Below are 21,126 nucleotides of genomic sequence, written 5' to 3'. Positions count from 1 at the left end.
AAATATTGCTTTGAACAGCAACCACTATTTGAAAAGGTTTATCATGTTAATGACACTTCATAATGGTAACATAGTTCATTCTTCTTCTTTGGGCACATATGGGTTATGATACAGCTATCTGATGTGTGCATGTGCTGGTTATATAGCATGCATCCACTGGGTTTTTTCAACAAGCTTCACTTTCAGGAGCTCGCATGGCAGATCTGCGTGAAATGATCCTAAGGAATGCAATAGCCAGCCTTCCATTAAGAAAAGGGAGCTTCACTAAAACCTCATTGGTTAATTGATGCACTGCTCTAGGTTGTAAGCCAAAGAACTGGAGGAAGAGAGAGTGCGAGACCTCTAGCGTTCTTGATTTAAAAGGCAGAATCCATTTTCAATGCCTCTACATTCTTCTGGACCATCTGAGAATCACCCCCCCCAAAAAAAAAAACTGTTAAATTTTTGAAGGGAATTTGGTAGCATGAGAAACTGAAATGAAGAAAAGTAGAAAAAACTCAGTGCAGAAAAATGGACATGTGTGCATCTGAGTCAGTGGCTGTGATCCAGGCTGATAGTGTTAAATGTTTTCAATTAACTGGAATGTGCTGAAAATGTACTAATCTTGTTTCCCCCCACATGACTCCCATATAATGGGGAAATTATAGTGGAGATGAATGGCATTCCTTATGTTTGCATGCATTTAGTAGAAGTATGTTGGCCATTCGACTTTATATTAATCTTAAATTAGAAAGATTTTTTTTTCATAATTCAGAAATAACTTATTTTCTGATCTTGTCCAAATTTGGACATTTGCCTCCACCCATTTCCCATCCCTAACACCCATCCAATCATATCCTAAATTTTAGATTCTCCATCCCATCTTTCTACCTGACTAGGGCAGATAAACACATAAAAAGATGCCCTGTTGACAAGCCTCATTCAGTTTTAAACTCATGACTGTTAGATATATCTGGAATCAAGAATCATGTGGGTGAACGCATATAATTTCTAGACATCTACCTTTGCTTCTCACTTTGTTTCTCCGCATATAGCTTTCAAGTATAGCTTCCTCCTGAAAGCAATGGGGAGAAATCAGCTGGCATGCTCCAAAACATATCTCTCTGCATCAGGGGCATAGTAGGGGACTGAGAGACCCTTGATTTCTGTAGATCCAGGTGGTTTCCCTCCACTCCCACCCACTCCTTTTCACTAGACTCCAAGGTAGGAGTTACCATATGTGGGGGAGGGCACCTGCAGACACTTCCATAGTAGCTGGGAGGGGCCAAAAGGGGAATCAGTCACCATCGCTCTTCCAAAGATTTGTAAACCAGGAATTATGGCCTCTGTGTCTTTCTATGAACCTTGGACTACTGTACTGTAGCCTCAGTGCTTCTCCAACCTAACATAAATAAAGTGTGGACTTCTGAATGATTGCATAGCTAATTCATCTCTTACTGAGTGAATAATATAGGTCCCTTATATAATACAAATAATCTTGTGCCATATTTTAGCAATAAAGGATTACACTGGTTTTGTGGGATGACTGAAGTACATTTCAGATGAACCATCTCTTGTCCTACTATGGAATAAGCATATCATGCCAACCCAATCTATCTGCTACCAACCCTTCCAAGAAAGCAGATGAGATTAGGCTTTTAGTATGTTCAATTGACTAAAAGCAGTTGCTAGACTCTTAGATAATTGATTAATTGATTGAGTGATTGATTGATTGATTGATTGACCAATTAAGTAATTAGAAGTGATGTTAGAGTATCTCAGTATAGTTGATATGGCAAATTATCTAATGAACATGTTTCCTTCTTCAAGAATTAGCAAGATAATATATATTTGATGAATTAATACAAAAACAAAATCAAGAAAGGTTCACAATTGTACTATGAACACACTGCTTGTTATTTCAAAATAAAATATAATTCCTGTCCAAATTAATAACCAGGAGTACTTATGCAATGCAATACATTTACTGAAATAATTGGGAAAGCAATTTAGCCAACTTTACATTAGAGAGTTTGCAACTAGTCTTAAGCAGGCTTTTATTTGTACTGGACTATTTTTAAAAATCCAAATTCCTCTGTAATTTAAGACCATTGTGCATATAAAATAGAATACAATTTCTGGTCTGATTCTCCTAAGCCTGCCTGCTGTCTTTAACTGGCAATAATGTGAATCTATTCTTTTTATACTGTTATTAATGAGTCTTCAGAGTAGGCAGAATGAAAAAGATTTCAAGAAATGAGATGGACAGCTTTAGAAAGTGGTGGACTCTCCTTCATGGGTACTTTGTAAACAGACACTGGGAATTAGATAGTGACCATTAGGGAATATTGTATGTATGTATGTATGTATGTATGTATGTATGTATGTATGTATGTATGTATGTATGTATGTATGTATGTATGTATGTATGTATGTATGTATGTATGTATGTATGTATGTATGTATGTATGTATGAGAAGTTATTTTCTGGCAGGGAAAACCATCAAATGAGACCAGGGGATATGGTGTTGGCTTTGCAGTCAGAAATACTCTTCTGAGATGCATTGTTCCACCTACTATGGGGAGTGAAAGAATCCTGTCTCTGCAGCTCCACTCATCAGCAGGACCAGTAACCCTCATTAGTGCATATGCACCACCACTGTCATCCACTCCAGAAGTGAAAGACAAATTCTATGACGATCTGGCAGCTACTATCAAAAAAGTCCCCGAAAGAGAGCCATTGTTCATTCTTGGAGACTTTAGCGCTAGAGTTGATGCTGATCATAATTCTTGGCCCACTTGTCTAGGCCGTTTTGGCATTGGAAAGATGAATGAAAATGGCCAACGCTTGCTGGAGTTTTGCTGTTATTATGGTCTCTGTGTCAGCAACACATTCTTTAATACGAAGCTGCAACACAGCGTTTCCTGGAGACATCCAAGATCCAAGCAATGGCATCAGCTTGATCTGATCCTCACTAGACGTTCTTGCCTTCCTAGTATTACAATCACATGCAGTTACCAGCGTGCTGATTGTGATACTGATCACTCCCTGGTGTGTAGTAGAGTAAAACTGCGAACAAAGAGAGTATATCACACGAAAAAGGAAGGAAGACCACGTATTGACATCAGCAAGACTTGTGATCAAAGAAAAGTGAAGGAATTCACCCAAGCACTTGAGGAAGCCCTTCCAGGTCCGGCTAATGTAAATGCACCTGAATGCATACTTGTAAGCTCTTTGAGCTGCTCATAGCTAAGTCCAACAGGCTGCCAGGAGATGCTCCAATGATTATTGGCTTCAGCTCTGCTCTAAGATACAGATAGCAGCGGACACAGGTAACACCAAAGGAATGTATGACAGTATCGAGCAGGCCTTAGGCCCGATACAGAAGAAATCTGCTCCCTTGAAGTCTGCTACAGGTGTGATCATCCAGGACCGAGCACAGCAGATGGAACGCTGGGTGCAGCAGTACTCTGAGCTATATTCCAGAGAGAATGTAGTATCTGAAGAAGCATTAAATAACATTTAGTGCCTGCCTGTCTTGGAAGGGCTGGAGAGCGAACCAACTTTAGCAGAAATAAAAGCGGCCTTGGATTCCCTCGCCTCTGGCAAGGCACCTGGAAGGGACAACATCCCTGTTGAAGTGCTGAAATGCTGTAAGGAGATCATAACCACTGAACTGTATGAAGTCTTTTTTCTCTGCTGGAGGGAAGGTGGAGCAGCACAGGACATGAAGGATGCAAACATTGTCACATTGTACAAGAACAAAGGAGACAGGGGCGACTGCAATAACTACCGTGGCATCTCTCTTCTTAGCGTTGTAGAGAAGCTGCTTGCCCGTGTTGTACTGAAGAGGCTCCAGGTGCTTGCAGACAGAGTCTATCCAGAATCACAGTGTGGATTTTGAGCTAATAGATCCACCACTGACATGGTATTCTCCCTCCGACAGCTGCAGGAGAAATGCAGGAAACAACAACAGCCACTCTTAGTGGCCTTCATAGACCTTACAAAAGCATTTGACTTGGTTAGCAGGGATGGCCTTTTCAAAATACTTCCCAAAATTGGATGTCCACCTCGTCTGCTTAACATAATCAGGTCCTTCCATGATGGAATGAAAGGCACTGTAGTTTTTGACGGCTCAACATCAGATCCCTTTGACATCTGAAGCGGAGTGAAACAGGGCTGTGTCCTTGCACCAACCCTTTTTGGGATCTTTTTTGCTGTCATGCTGAAGCATTCCTTTGGAACTGCAACAGAAGGTGTCTATCTCTGGACTAGATTAAATGGAAAGCTCTTTAATCTCTCTAGATTGAAAGCAAAGACCAAAGTCCAACTGAGATGCATGTGGGACTTCCTCTTCACAGATGATGCAGCCGTTGTTGCCCACTCTGCTGAAGACCTCCAACAACTCATGAATCGTTTCAGCAAGGCCTGCGAAGACTTTGGACTAACAATCAGCCTGAAGAAAACACAAATCATGAGCCAGGGTGTGGACTCACCTCCCTCTATTACCATCTCCACACAAGAATTGGAGGTTGTTCATGACTTTGTGTACCTTGGCTCAACCATCTCTGACACCCTCTCTCTAGATGTCGAGCTGGATAAATGCATTGACAAAGCAGCTACCATGTTCTCTAGACTCACAAAGAGAGTATGGCTCAATAAGAAGCTGACGACACATACCAAGATCCAGGTCTATAGAACCTGTGTCCTGAGCACATTCCTGTACTGCAGTGAGTCCTAGACCCTTTGTGCATGGCAGGAGAGGAAGCTGAACACCTTCCATATGCGCTGCCTCCGACGGATTTTTGGTATCACCTTGCAGGAAAAAGTTCCAAACAGAGTAGTCATAGAACAAGCTGGAATTTTCAGCATGCATACATTACTGAAACAGTGACGTCTACGTTGGCTTGGGCACGTCGTGAGAATGGCTGATGGTCAGATTCCAAAGGATCTCCTGTATGGAGAATTAGTGCAGGGAAATCGCCCCAGAGGGAGACCACACCTGCGTACAAGGATATCTGCAAGCGGGATCTGAAGGCCTTAGGAAAAGACCTCAACAGATGGGAAACTCTGACATCTGAGCGTTCAGCCTGGAGGAAGGCGTTACATCACAGCCTCTCCCAATTTGAAGAGACCCTTGTCCAGCAGGCCGAGGCAAAGAGGAAGTCACAAAAGCAGCAAAAGCAGGGAGCTGGACAGGGGACAGATTGAATTTTTCTTCAATGTGGAAGAGATTGTCACTCTCGAATTGGTCTCCTCAGCCACACTAGACGCTGTTCCAAGTCCTCCATACAGAGCACGTTACCATAGTCTTTCGAGACTGAAGGATGCCTACACAATCCACTCCATGGTTATTAGGTAAAGGTAAAGGTTCCCCTTGACAATTTTGTCCAGTCGTGTTCGACTCTAGGGAGCGGTGCTCATCCCCGTTTCCAAGCCATAGAGCCAGCGTTTTGTCTGAAGACAATCTTCCGTGGTCACATGGCCAGTGCGACTTAGACATGGAATGCTGTTACCTTCCCACCAAGGTGGTCCCTATTTATCTACTCACATTTGCATGCTTTCGAACTGCTAGGTTGGCAGGAGCTGGGACAAAGTGACGGGCACTCACTCCATTGCATGGATTCAATCTTACGATTGCGGTCTTCTGACCCTGCAGCACAGGCTTCTGCGGTTTAGCCCCCAGCACCACCACGTCCCTTTCATGTTTATTACCTTTGCTGATTTTAAAAGTCATGATGGGCAAAGATCTGGTGTGGAAGTGATGGCTTTCCACTGGGGAAGTGCCTTCTATACCTTCTCAGATGTTGCAAGAGAATTTTGTCATCATTTTCATTGTTAATATGGTATTATCCTCATAGTGTCTCTGTTTTCTTCATCTGAATTAGGAATTATTTCAAAATGAAGCTGCTGCATTGCAAAGCAATCTCTTTTCCCCATCTGTTCAGTTGCCTGGATACTCTGAAAAGCAGTAACTTTCTGCTGTTATCTTCTTCTCATCTGTTCTTTACAGCTATTTCTTCCCTGTTTTGCATGTTGTTTATGTACATTCTAATATTTTCAGCTTTACTGTGAACAATCCAGCACAAGAATTCAAACTGAAATGGAAAACAGGAAATTTGACTTTCCAATGCTTAGTATTAAACTGTGCCCCCAAGTATTCAATGCCGATAGATCTCAGCTTTATGGGGAAGGTTTGAGGTGACATTTTTTCCCTAGATTGCTCACTGAGCATCTTCCCAAGGTAATTTTTTTTTGGGGGGGGGAATCCAGATGTGTTAAAAATAAAACTATGTATCTTTGAGCTTATTTGAAATAACAGAAGCTGTAAGAGATTCTTCACTGAAGTATGCAGTGGTAAATTGCTACAATATATGCATATGAAATCTCAGAGATGCTAACAAATGCATTTCCTTTACTGTCTACTTATTTGGAGCAGCTTGTGTAACTTTGGTTACATTACACTGAATTTGAAAACAGACTTAAAGTACTCAATTTACTGACTTGCCAAAAATCTTTAAGCTTCTGTTGACAAATGTTTTGGCAACAGTTCTAGTTACTTGCTAATAACTCATTACAAACAAAGGGTTGTTTCTAATTAGCTCCTTTCCACAGCAACAAAGGTACTGTATAGCTAAAGTTTTTTATTTAAAGATGGGTTTACCCCTTTCTAGTTGCTTTTCTAGTTGCAGCCGTGCGGTTTCACTAAATAGTGGAGGTCACACATCTAATTGTTACTATGCTATATGCCACTGCCTCCATAATATGTGTATTTTAAAGTAACTAAAACATTCTTGTATTAATTACATTTGAGAAACAAGAAAATAAAGTGTTGCTTTTACAAAACTGCTGCTATATTCATGAGTCTTGGAACTACGCCAGTGACTTTTTTAAAAAAAGAACTTCCCAGGCTCTATATAGGAGAGTAAATTTTTGCATATATAATAACTTGAATTTGATCCCTACCATATTGTGTTTAGTCGTTTAGTCGTGTCCGACTCTTCGTGACCCCATGGACCAGAGCACGCCAGGCCCTCCTGTCTTCTACTGCCTCCCGGAGTTGTGTCAGGTTCATGTTGGTTGCTTCGCAGACACTGTCCAGCCATCTCATCCTCGGTCGTCCCCTTCTCCTCTTGCCATCACACTTTCCCAGCATCAGGGTCTTTTCCAGGGAGTCTTTTCTTCTCATGAGATGGCCAAAGTACTGGAGCCTCAGCTTCAGGATCTGTCCTTCCAGTGAGCACTCAGGGTTGATTTCCTTTAGAACTGATAGGTTTGTTCTCCTTGCAGTCCAGGGGATTCTCAAGAGCCTCCTCCAGCACCACAATTCAAAGGCATCAATTCTTCGGCGGTCTGCTTTCTTTATGGTCCAGCTCTCACTTCCATACATCACGACAGGAAAAACCATAGCTTTGACTATTCGGACTTTTGTTGGCAAGGTGATGTCTCTGCTTTTCAAGATGCTGTCCAGATTTGTCATCGCTTTCCTCCCAAGAAGAAGGCGCCTTTTAATTTCAGGGCTGCTGTCTCCATCTGCAGTGATCATGGAGCCCAGGAAGATAAAATTTGACACTGCCTCCATATCTTCCCCTTCTATTTCCCAGGAGGTGATGGGACCAGTGGCCATGATCTTAGTTTTTTTGATGTTGAGTTTCAGACCGTTTTTTGCACTCTCCTCTTTCACTCTCATTACAAGGTTCTTTAATTCCACCTCACTTTCTGCCATCAGAGTGGTATCATCTGCATATCGGAGGTTGTTGATATTTCTTCCGGCAATCTTAATTCCGACTTGGGTTTCTTCCAGTCCAGCCTTCCGCATGATGTATTCTGCATATAAGTTAAATAAGCTGGGGGACAATATACAGCCTTGCCGTACTCCTTTCCCAATTTTGAACCACTCAGTTGTTCCATACCTACCATATTACAGAGCTGTAAAGGTTATTTGTTTGTTACAAGTCCCAAAATCTCTCAACCCCCAACTAGATGAGACCTCCTTGAAGCACGAGCTGAAAGCTGACATACTGCAGCTGGAGATATTCTCAGTTAGAAGAACTCAGCCCCTTCCCTGGCAAATCTTACCACCACCACAGTGGCCTGAAAATAAATTTGGGTCCCTGACAGAGATGGCAAAGGACCCACTAATCTTGTCTGAGCTAGAGCCTCCTCCAAACCCCAGGCAGCAATGGCATTTAAAGAGGTCTTCCTAAAAGGAATGCAAGCATTAAGTAGAAGAAAGGGGCTTCCTGTGGAACTGCAGCTACAAGAGGCAGTAATTTGAGCCACAGCCATGTAAGAATGCTATCTGCCCCCCAAATTGCAGAAAGCCACAGAACATTTTCTTGTCCAACTTCCAGCTGCAAACATTGTGGCAATTCCTGCTCAGCTAACTTGCTGTCAACTGACCTCGGCTTGCTTAACAACTTCATTTCTGGCTTCTCCAAGATCTTATTTAAGCTCTCTTAAAGAGCTTAAATAAGATCTTGCTTCTTGACCTTCAGTGTCATCTGTTCCTTGAACTGCCCTGTTATTGATCTCTGTGCCCTAGGCTCTGGTCTGCCTTCTTGGACTATTCTAACTCAGCACATTCATGGAACTGCCTACCTATATTGGGTCACTCCAAGTGCCCTGGTGTGGATATGCAACAAGAATCTTTCAGTCAACATTGCCAGTGGCCTAATAGTTGGTGGATTGTGAAATACTGTATACCGTTCAAGGAAGTAGTGTTCTTTTGCTCTGAATGACTTGGGGGTACTCTGCAGAATGTACAGTATTGAAGATTCCTTTTAATTCAGAACATGTAAAGTGCATCTATTCTGTCTGACAGGAATAGAGTGGTCCTCACTGACCAGACAGGCGGGGTATAAATTAAATAGATAGATAGATAGATAGATAGATAGATAGATAGATAGATAGATAGATAGATAGATAGATAGATAGATAGATAGATAGATAGATAGATAGATAGATAGATAGATAGATAGATAGATAGATAGATAGATAGATAGATAGATAGATAGATCGATCGATGGATCGATGGATCGATGGATCGATCGATAGACAGACAGACAGACAGACTTAGGGGCACCCTTGGAAAGAGATACCATTCTCATGGCAGACTATACTGTATGTTTTACATGCAGCACATCCAGGCTCTGAATGATGTATAAACTGTTCTGGTACAAGACCTTTTTCTATATTTTAGCCATTATTTTAAAAAGATCTCTGTTATCTTAAATATTACTGAACTGAAGATTGATTGCAAAATTATTCTAGTAATGAGAAGACCGATAACTCCATACTAATTTTAAAATTAAAGTTATCCTAAAATTTAGTATGTTAATGATCTCATGGATAGCTATAAGGGATTTATGGGGTATTTCTGTTATTGCTTCAAGTTATTCCCTTTAAAAAAAGAGAGAGAAATTTGACAGTGATCAGACCAGTGTTGGCCAGTGTGAGTTACAGAGAGTTGTACACAATCTCTTCCAGCTATGAAGCCAACTGGACCAGCAGTTAAGACTAACCACACTGTATATCCACTTAGATTCTTGATCCAGCATCAACTTAGACAGGAAGGGTGGGGTGGTGGAGGAGGAAGAAGTTACCATCATCCATATGGATTCCATCTCTGTCACAAGGAAATCTACCTGCTCTGGCAACTGCACCTTGCACTGGCCTAGAGATAGAGATTGGGATACTGCTTGAGCTGGTGATACAAGAAGTGTTTTTATATAAGCCCAAGATTGTTGTTCTAGGGGACTTCAACATCATCTCTGAGGCTCTTCTTTCAGGTCCTGTTCGGGATTTCATGGCCACTGTGGAAACCATGGACCTGTCACAACACATGTGGCTAGACCATACCCTAGATCTGGTTTTTGCCACTAGGTTTTTTTTAAAAAATAACTCCATTAATAACTCAGATAATTTCCTTTTTAAGCTTGGTTTGATGGCAGCAGACTCCCTTTTCAGGGATGGGGCCCCTTAAAATGAAGACTTATGCAATCCAAAGCGATTCCTAAATATTCTAGAAGAATTTCTAGCTGGCATGGCTTTGATCTCACTGTGAAACAATGACATGGAAATGGCTTAAATTGATTGTTCCTGGTGGATTCACTAAATTTCTAATCAGCTTTGTTAAATTCACGCCATGTTAACTAGGAAGCCTTCTCTCCCCTAGTTAAAGAGAAACTCTTTGATTTTCAAAAAAAAAAAAAAGTAGGAAGGAAGGGGGGGGGAGAGAGAGAGATTGCCTATTACTTTCCTCTGTTTTATGAGAAGGGCCATACATTCCAAACTGCTAGCTGAAGAAGAGTTTAAAGCCAACATGCATGCTGCAGCTGCTTCCATTCATAAAACTTGTCTGGTCTCTACACCATCAGCCATGTGAATCTGGGACATTAAAAACAGCACATAAGTTTTGAACTGCCCACAAGAATTTGATGCACAGCCTTGAAGAAGATGATTCATCATCAAAAGCTTGCTGTTTTGTTTTGTTTCATTCATTCATTCATTCATTCATTCATTTATTTATTTATTTATTTATTTATTTATTTATTTATTTAATGGTTGATTAAAGGTATCACCTTTAATGTTTCCACAACCATGCAGCCTCCTCATGTTGCCCAGCTGAGTTGCTCCAAGTGGTGAAGAGCTTTCTGGAATCTGGCTCACAGAGGCTGTGAGGGGAACCCTCAATCACCTTCTAGTTTATAGTCACTTCAGTCAAAGAGTGGTAAATACTTAATTACAACTGGGGCAGCTTCAGCTCATCTATCTAGCTACAACCATTCCTGGACAGAAACAACCTCCTCACAGTAGTCCATGCCCTGGTAACCTCCTGGTTGAACTACTGCAGTGCAGTGCATGTGAGGTACTCTTGAAGGTGACATGGATGCTGCAGCAAGTGCTAACAGGGAAATTTTTAGAGTTCTCATGACTCCAGTTCTGAAGGATTTGCTCTGGCTGCCAGTACGTCTTCACTCTGCATTCAAGGTGTTGTCAATGGTCTACAAAACCTCAAATGGCTTAGGACATGAATATTTGAAAGAGTGACTCTCCATATGTAAACCTGCTCAATCAATCAATCAATCAATCAATCAATCAATCAATCAATCAATCAATCAATCAATCAATCAATCAATCAATCAATCAATCAATCAATCAATCAATCAATCAGTCCTCTCTACAACATTAAGGCTGCAATTCTACACACATTTATCTATAAGTAAGGCCCAAAGGCTGGAAGTCTATACATAACTTTGTAGAAATAATGGCAGTGAATTTCTAGGTTTAATCTGAGTGAACATGCAGAGGATTACAATCTAAATCACCATTCTATTTTTCCAAAAGGAAAAAGCTTTCAATTTATCTGGTGATGGAATGGCTGCTGTCTGTGATACCAGTCTGATATTGTGCCTGATTTTTCACAGTTAATCTGTGAAATAGGAACAGTTAAATGAAATCTCTGTAAAACAGAAAACAAACTTTAACATGTGGGGAAAGGAGTCAATTTGTTTCCTAGCCATGCAGTTTGATTATGAGAGAGGTTACTATATCTAAAACAACAGATACTATCAACAGAGAATCCACATATAGTGGTATAGCTGTAAATTTAAAAATTCAGGCACTTGTAACAATCATCCCCATAGGCATACTCCCAAAGAAATCCAAAAATGCAACAGTGATGTTTACCCAATTAAAAAAGGTGGGGAGTGGGATTAGTTTTCTTCTCCACTAGGGGAGAGTTTTTTTTGGAGGGGGGTAAAGCTTCTGGGTCTTGATTTCCATTGGCAATCAAATCAGCACCATACAGTTTACACTACAGCAATACACTGTTACTGGGAAAATCCACTGACCCCATCTGCTGTGAAGATTATAGCTAAACTCAGAGGGAACAGATTACATCATCATCCCTGCTGATGATGTAATATATGATCCCACCCCCCTGTGAACCACAGACTTTTCTGTGGTATACCAGATCTTTTAGTTAAGTCCCTGGCATATTTATTTTAAAGGATATTATGCACCAGTGGTAAGAAAAACTACTGTCTGAGATTGGCGGCTAGGATAACTAGAGATTCAGCATATGCCACTGTGCTGTCAGTAATAATATCACTGCCCTCATTGGCCCATTGATAAGTTATTCTGTGTACAGTTTTAGAAGAAGTGGGCCTGTCCTAAATTGTCCAAGGCATTTTTCCTGAGCAGTTTAGGAAAGCTTGTAAATTTGAGGAAAGGCTGTTAAAAGGGGTATTTTATTTTTTGTTCTGTTTTATTCCAGAAACACTGTTTCCCCAACACAAATTTTGCAAAGCTGTCTTCTTCCGTGCCTTACTCCCATTAAGGGACATAAATCCACATTTGTCCTTACAGGCAAGAGCAAGTAGTTGTGAAATTCTCCTCCTTGGTTGCAAGTCTGGCACGGAACCTTTGGAGTCCTTACATGGACAGCAATGATACTTTGTGCAAAAAAAATGTTTCTGTGGTTGAAAATTTCCACACTGTATTTTTTTTTACCTCATCATTGCCCTTTTGTGGGTGAATTCTGGAAATTGCTGAACATTAGGACAATTTTTGTGAAACGCTGAAAATTGGGATGATTGTTTTACGTGGTGTTGGCATTTAAACAATTGGCCAGACCTGCTGTGTGTGTGTGTGTGTGTGTAGATAGGCATGTATGTATATTGGGCACTTTGCTTCTCAGAGGGAAAGAACAAAAACATTTAATACAAATTACAGAGACCTTGACATAGAGAAAAAGACCAGTTTGTCTCATTTGCAGTCAAAGCCTATCATGGAGAGGGGTTGGGAAAGCTCTTTGGTCTGGCCTCACATTCACAGAGAGCCTGAAATTTAAGATATACCACAAACTCTGTTTCAGCATTTCTTGGTATTTTGATATAATGAGAATTTCAAAAATCGGAAGTGGTTAGGGCCAGGTTTCAGCTGTGGACAAGAAATCTCACAAGGTGTCTTTGTTAGGGTTTCTTCTTATGTTCAGGCCGCCTGAATTGATGAGATGAGGAATTCAATGAGTATTCTTTCCGTTCCCATTGTCTTCAGCTTTACCCAGTACATTATCTCGATCCTACAGTACCATTTTCTTTCTCCTTTAGTTTAATTGGTTCCAGCTTTACCCAGCATGGCTTGCAAACCCTGTTTTCAAAGTTTTTGTGGCATGATGAACATGGCTGGATCAGGATGGTGACAAGCCACAATTGAACCCTTGCAGTATGGAGCACCCATCATGTTGCATTATAGGTGTATAAACTGCTACATTGTTATTTGCATGTGTGAATCTTGTGGATGATGCAAAACTTCCAACTATCATTTTTGTTCTTTTCTCTTTTTTCTAACCTTAATGTGAGTAGATGCTATATATCCAGCATTACATGCAGGTTTGCAGATATGAAGTGACAGCAAATAAAAATGCACAAACTCTGGCCATCCCTTTAATTCACTTAAATATTACAAACACATTGGTCTGTTTGCTTCAAAATGGGGGACTTTCTTCTATCAAATTCAGGAGACACTCCAGACTGTCTAGAGGTGCTTTGAATTGACCTAGAAGGCAGATGGAAAGGTGGCCCACTGTGGTAACATTCTTGCATTTGTACTATTTCAAATCCAAGCACAAGGGCTCTCAAGTCCTTCTCTTAAGATGAACACTTGACTTAGTCCTAAGGGTCTGTTCTCCTTCACTCTGTGAGCTGCTTAGACTTTATGTGGCAGCTGTGTTTATCATGTTCTTGAGTGTTTAGAGGTAAATATCTGCCATTCTTTCTTCTGCAAATAAAATACCCATGTAGCTGCACAGATGTGATTCATTTCATCAATAAATGTGATTTTGTTAAAAAAAATATTTAAAAATAAAACCCCAGTAACCTTCTACCTCTTCCCCCCTCAAAAAGTCAACTTAGGATAGATTTTCCTATTGACTGAAATTTAATATATTTTCCTCTGCAGATTTTTAAACATAAAATACTTTAAAGATTAATATATTATCCTCTGCTTGCAGTCAAAAAAGATCCAAGCCCAACTGAAGGAGCTTCGCTATGGGAAAAAGGATTTGATTTTTAAGGTGAGTTTTGTCACTTGAGCAGGCAAAAGTATTTGCTTACAGGCAATATAACGCTAACATTAATCTGACCCAATGGTGCTGTTTGTCTAACACTGACATAAAGAATCACTCCATATACAACAGGGTGTGAACAACTAAGGAGCAAATTTGATTTTGGTGAGACATTGTTCACACTGTTCCTCATTTCACCAGGGTTTTTTTTTCCTTGCAAAAATGTTCTTAAAGGGCAACTTTCCCAAATGAAGGCAGGTAATTTTAAAGCATTGCAATATCTGTTACTGTGTGAGACCATGTATTTCACTTTAAAATTCCTAAACATAGGGCAAAATAACAGTAAATTCAGACATTTGCATCTCTTTGCCAAGTTTTCATAGACAGTCATGGAAAACTAAAATGTTTGTAAGTTAAGGTGTAAGTATTTTCTAGAGCCCATCATTATAAAGCATGAAAATTGTGTTATTTATAAAATCCATACAGGGCAACTTGTACTTTAACTGTGAAATTATGATTTCCTTCATGTTGTTTACTGAAAGGTATCTGGATTTTTAAATATCAGATGAAAAATATTTGACTTACAAATGCTCAAAGAAGTTATGCTTTTTTAGGTGGTTGTTTTCTGGTCATTTTTTCCCCAGTAAAATGCCTGCATTACTGTTGATTGTCTGAAGGCTGAAATATATTCATTCATTCATTCATTTTGATTTCCCTCCTTAAAATCAAGTACAGTATTTGACTGGATGTGCTTTTTATGAATATAGTGAAAATCCGTTATGTACTTGTAAAGTTATGGAGTGAAAATGTTCCCATTTTGCTCAGTGGAGGGAATAATGTCTAAGGTTATACGGCATGTGTCATTTATAGCCAGTGAAGCCAGAAAAAGAAGAGCCACATTAATCTGGTAGAACATACCTCCTGTTTTCATTATATATGCAGAAAAAATATTAAAAAATAAAAAACAGTCTCTACCATATCACAGCTAACCTTCCAAATAATCTTGCTAGGGTTTTGGCATCATTTATGGGAATCAGTGGGTGACAGAGTGAATAAGGACTGTGGGGCAGGAGAGGAGAGAGTTGTTACCTGTGTGTCTGAGAGAACAAATTCACATGGAGCAAATTGTGACTATTGCACTATTCCCCTCTGCACAATAACTACATGTATTCTATTTATTTCCACAAACCCTTTCTCCATCTTTCATTGGTGTCTTGATTCATTTCTTTAAGTCAGGAGTAAGCAACTGTGATCCTAGGACCATTTATGACCCTTGACTGAACTCTGTGTACCTCTTGGTCTAATTTGAGTAGCCTCTTGAAGTTTCTGAAGTTAGGTCTGGAAGTGGAACTTTTGGCAAGAGAACTCTGTTCTTCCAGCAGTCCACTGGGCATGAAAACAAACTGGAGAGGGAGAGTGGCTAAGAGAAAAAGGGGTAGATCTTTGTTCTGACTCCACCTCCTGCTGTCAGGTTCAACTCTACCTACCTTGGCATGTAGCCCCATCAGATTACACTCAGGTGGATAAAGTCTTAGAAAATTCTTCCCCCACCCCTGCATTGAGTAATGTGTGTTCTCGGTGTGTTTTAGAGTTTGCGCCATGGGGTTCCTTGGAACTTGAGCCTCTGAATGTTTAACATGCGACAGCATTTCTTTTCTCACCTTCACCAGCTAAAAACATGTGGGTGACAGAATGGAAAAGGGAGGCTTAGATCTTCCCTCACATATGCACTCAAAACCAAAAGCATCCTCTCCTGGTGCAATACTGGAGCCAGTGTTAAGTTCTTACTATGCCAAGAGACGGTGATTGGTTTTAGTGGCACTCAGGGCATGGAAGAAGTGCATTTCCCTGTATGCTGACTTCCCAGCAAGAAATGTCTCCCCCACACACATACATACAATATGTCTGCAATTTATGGAAGAAATACAAGACACATTTCTGCACCTAGTGTAATATGTGAATGCTTACTTTGGCCCTCACTCTCATTTTTCCATGACACTGTGCAAGTAAATGTGTTTTCAGATGCTTAATTTCTTGATTATCATAAAATCCCAATGTGCATGCATGGGATTTTGTGTCTACGGTGAGGCATGTTTTTAATTTGTGTGGTCTGCATGCACATTGGATCCATGCTGTGCTTGTGACAAAGGTATAGTCTAGAGTGTGTTATGTTAATGTGGTAAACGGCTGCCTCATGCAAGTAGTGTATGCAAAAGCTATACACATCAGGTCATCAGTGTGTGTCAATTTATAGCTGACCATTCATCTGGGAAAAGACGCAGCTTCATTAATATAGTTATTAATATAGTTATTCCTCACCTTTCAAAAAGATTCTGTCTTAGGTGGCAAAACATAATGGTACAGAAGCCAGAATCTATTGTTGAACAGGCACTTGCCCAGCTATGCAACCAGCATTTTGTTATTGAGTGGCAATTTGCTATGAAATGTACCCAATTTCTCTTCTGTAAGCATAAATTGGCAATTGAATTCTGGCCAGAACTTTAAACAAAATCTATTATTAAAAAAATAATAGCAATATAAAACCCATTTAATTGTTATATACCAGAGGAAATTAGTGTTGAAGGTATGGTCATCACTTAAAAACTGAGTAGAACTCCAGAACGTTTCCAGACTCTTTTGTATTATAGGCCTTTGCACATTCGGAAAAATTAATTTGTAGAGTTGTGTGGGGCTCCCCATAATAGTTTGTGATGTGGCACACAGATTTCTATTCAAGGAGGAATCAGTGAAATTGGTGATATCCCTGAATATATTGCTTATGCCAGAAGGTGTGGGATACAACCTCTTGTCCTTGATACGTAAATTATACTTGGGATACTTCAGGAAACATAGAATTAAGATCTTATAGTGGGCTTCATGATATAAAGTCAATTATTGTGATGAAGTAGTGTTGGGAACAAGAGGAAGGACTCTGAACCATAACTGGAAAAAAAAAAATCAGTGTAGGAACTGAAAGCTTGTGTTCCAAACCTGCATATGAAAGGCAATGTTTGGCATGGCACTAAGTACAGTATACAGAGGTTTTCAAACTTTCTGACTTTAAGAAACCCCATATCAGATGATCTTCCAGAAAAGGCTTAAATATTACCACAGAACAACAGTACATTACACAGCAGTGATAGACAACTGTTGCCTTCCAGATGTGCTGCTATAGTTCCCAACACTCTCCGCAGCTGGCTACGCTGGCCAGTGTTGAAAAGAACTGCATTCCAACTTCTTAAAAGCTACAAACTGAGGATATTTTGGCATTTTGCTTACTGAGCACTAGGCAAGCCTTGTGAGCTTCCTCCCTGAAAGCAGCCAACTCTAAATATATTTTAAAATAATAACATTCATGATGCCTAAACAGCACAGCAACATTGTGAACTGCTGGATAGCTCAGTGTTTAGGTATCTGGCTGAGGCTGGGAGTTCGATTCCCCCCACTTTTGCTAAGCACAATTATTTATGAGATAAGGCAGAATGAATTAGCAGTAGACATTGAATCTAATGCCATCTCTTATGAAACCCTAGGGTCTTCTTGCTCACTCCTGGGCCCTTTGAAGCAAGAAGTCTCTAAAGATGTAACCAATACTCACACATTTTTTCTCCTCTGTGAGAAAGGATGACTTAACATCCCATCAGAACAATTATCAAAAACTATCAACCATTGAAATTGTTTTGGTCCTATATGAGAGCAAAAGAAGAGCACTTTTTGGCCACCAAAAAGTACTGCTTTGGACAAAGTAACTTGAATTTTCCATTTAAAAAACTTGTTTCTGCATAACACCCACCCCCAAAACAAACAAACAAACAAAACAAAACAAAACCACCTGTGTTTTTGTTTTAACAAGAAGTCTGGAATTTGAAAAATGCACAAAAAAATTCATAATCTTGTTTGTTTGTTTGTTTGCTTGCTTGTTTATATGCTGCCTTTCCCTCCATAGAGGACCTAAAAACGTATTTTGCCTTCAGCCTTTGGCAGTTGAAGTTAAAGCCTCTAACAACTGCACTGTTGCTAAGGAAATGGACTTGGCTTACAACAGATAAAACAACAGATTTAAAAACACAATATAAACATCATATTTTAAAAAACAATTAAACATATATTAATATTAAAGATCAAGTTTAAAACAATTCAAAAACATTTAAGAATCTGTAACTTAACAACCAGCATTCCTGGGATAAATTCCTGCTTAAAAGCCTGACAATAGAAGGACAATCATATTCAGGGTAGGATGAAAAATGACTTGCATACAGTACTAGCTGTTTCCCAAGGAAATATCTGTGGACAATCTAAAACATCCTCTGATGAAGAATCCACTAGGTTAGTAATGGCAGTTATCTGAAAGTAAAGGACCCCAGATAACATAGTTGAGAAAGACTTGGGAGATTCACTACTAGTCTGAGTAGAAAGTAGGTGGCTAGATGGAATCAATGATAAGTATTCATATTTGAAATGCTTACAATACTTTAAAAAAGTCTGTGAAAATATTTATTTATTTATTTGTTTGTTTTGTATCCTGCTCCCATTAGTGTCACAGCACTACTCTGGGTGGGGTACAACTCATAAGATAGAAAACAAAAATGAAAAAAGAACTATTGAAACAAATAACAATAACCCCTAAAAAATCCAGATGGCACCAACTAACCTCAGAGCAGATGGAGGAAAAGAGGTGAGGGAAGGAGGGGAGAGGAAAAAAGGTGGTCATCTGGGGTCACTGTGGAAAGCCTCCCTGAAAAAATTGTAATTGTTTCCTAAAAGTCCACAGGGAGTGGGCTAGGCAGAGATCCTCCAGAAGTTTCTTCCATAAAGTTGGAGCCACCACAAAGAAGGCCATACCTCTTGCAGAGGATTTATGGGCCTCCCTTGGGGTGGCCAACTGGAGGAACCTAGATTGGAATGATCTTGTGGGTCGGGCAGATGGCATTAAAGATAGATGCTCCAACAAGTAACATTTGCCCAAACCGTGGAGAGCTTTGTATGTGAGTGTCAAAACCTTGAACCTGATCTGGGATGCCATGGGCAACCAGTGGAGGAGAGCCAGGACTGGAGTGATGTGGTCAAATTTACTTCCGCCAACCACCAGTCAAACTGCCGCATTCTGGATCTGCTACTGTCTCTGGATCAGGTTCAAGGGGAGCCCCGCGTAAAGGGCACTGCAGTAGTCAATCCGGGATATGACCAGGGCCTGCACCAAAGTCCTGAGGGAGTCCTCGTCTAGGTAGGGCCGATTAGTCTAAGCTGTCTGAAGCCTGATCCGGATATGGCTGCAATCTGGGACTCTCAAGAGAGAGCCAGGTCCAGAAGAACACCCAGATTATGCACTTGGCCTCTAAACTGCAGGGGAGTGCCATCCAGCCTAGGAACTATCCCCCCTAAACTATCTGAGGTTCCTCCCCTGGAGCAAAATCTCTGTTTTGTCTGGGTTCATTTTGAGCCTGTTAGTTCTGGTCCATTCCAGTACTGCAACCAGACATTGATTGCTCTCTAATGAAAACTGTAACATTTAGGCTGGCACAGTTTTAATTTCCTAAATTAATGCTGGTACAAATTCCGTATTATGAAGGTATTCCAGTAGCTCTGCTGCTAGAATTTCACCCAGTGAGTTAGCTCCAGATCTCAGTGAATGTCATGGGACTGTAAGCAGTGCATTTCTCCACTCCCTTCTCACCATGGTAACCTTTCAACCTCATCCTCTCTGTCTGAAAAACAGTACCCAGATGGGTTGGGAGCCCTGCTGGATCCGTAGGCCATGGTTCAGGTAGGTTAGGAGGAATTTCTAAAGTTGAAAGAGAGACATGGACTGAAATCGTATTGCTTAGCATAGTAAGTCACACTGGAGTAGGCTCATTGAATCAGTAGGTATTTGGTGGGTTTACTTCTCCCTAAGTTTCATTGATTCAAATGGCCCATTATGGTTCCAACATACTTTAGTGTAATAAGTCACAACTAGAGTGGACTCATTTGAATCAATGGAGCTTATGAAAAAATTCGCTCACTAACCCCCCACTGTTTCAGTGGCCTACTGTAATGTAACATTATGCTAAGGAAAAGAATTTCAGCCATTGTATGTGGAAATCAACCAATGAAGATGGTTCCACAGAGTCTACCTCTCATCTTTGTAGCATTTTGAGGAGACTGGAGGAGCTGTCATTAGCCTGCAGAGAGGGGAAGAAATTTCCTTCCATCCACGCAATGTGCCTAAATATGGAGACAATTTGGTGTTTCTGCATTAATCGGCAGGCATCTTTAAAAAAACAACAACCCACAGCTACTTCTGTTCTACACAGGGAAAAGCTTATTTTAAAATGAAAGAAGCTTAAAATCCAAGGGTTCGCTCAGAATTAAATTGGACACCATTTTTTTCAAATCTTACTTTGCATCATGTTGCTCATCGCTTATATAAGGACTAATTTTACATTGAAATAGATCTTGAATTAATTAATTTTTATTGAGGGGGGGGAAAGGCTCAATATAAACACTGGTGATAAAGTGAGGCTGGGAGAAAGAACATGCAGTAATTGTAATAATTATCCTTCCAAATACCAGTCCTATTTAGTTTCAGAATCTTTTATCTGATTAAATATTACTGAAATTACTAAGTAATTTGCATAAACGAGAACAATTCATTGTGCCTTATTAAAGCCTTATTTTAGTTGAGGGGTTAAGGGGAGGGAGAGCCTGTTCTGCGTTCTTGTTTGAGGTATGTGTGCTTCATGTGTTGGTGAAAAAAATGTGAAGACAGATAATCACTGTTTTCCTTCGCTATCATAGTAGGAAGTTAAACTATGGTGACCCAAGAGATAATTATCCATTCAAGGGTTAGGAAATTACAGATAAAACAAAGAAGAATAGTAGTTTGGCAATCTGCATTCCTGTTTTGCTCTGTTCCATTTAGAGATCATACATATAGAGCAATATGGGGAGTCACAGACACAGTTTATAGATTTATAGATTTATCCATTACATTGTATTTATTGTTTGTTTTTATCCTGCCTTTCTCACCATAAGAGACCCAAGGCAGCTCATAACACTTAATCACAGATTTTAAAATACCATATTAATTAAAAGA

The 21,126-nt window shown here is 40.1% G+C and overlaps 1 protein-coding gene and 1 long non-coding RNA gene across 5 annotated transcripts in view; one reads left to right on the top strand and one right to left on the bottom strand.

The window, feature by feature from the left end:
- LOC144585842 (uncharacterized) overlaps positions 1-21,126 on the bottom strand; it is a 757,174-nt gene that overhangs the window by 24,323 nt on the left and 711,725 nt on the right. The window lies entirely within an intron of this gene.
- Positions 1-21,126, top strand: part of LUZP2 (leucine zipper protein 2) — a 484,579-nt gene that overhangs the window by 345,476 nt on the left and 117,977 nt on the right. For 3 of the 4 annotated variants that reach the window (XM_072985873.2, XM_072985874.2, XM_020790415.3), the window contains one exon: positions 13,998-14,060. The exons of the other annotated variant lie outside the window; for it this stretch is intronic. In XM_072985873.2, the coding sequence (XP_072841974.1) occupies positions 13,998-14,060 (63 nt within the window). The remainder of the gene's footprint in view (positions 1-13,997; positions 14,061-21,126) is intronic. 4 annotated transcript variants of the gene reach the window in all.

Source organism: Pogona vitticeps, chromosome 1 (genome assembly GCF_051106095.1).
Source record: "Pogona vitticeps strain Pit_001003342236 chromosome 1, PviZW2.1, whole genome shotgun sequence".
Taxonomy (NCBI): Eukaryota; Metazoa; Chordata; class Lepidosauria; order Squamata; family Agamidae; genus Pogona; species Pogona vitticeps.
The sequence above is the reverse complement of the archived record's forward strand: the minus strand, read 5'-3'. Positions and strand labels throughout refer to the sequence as shown.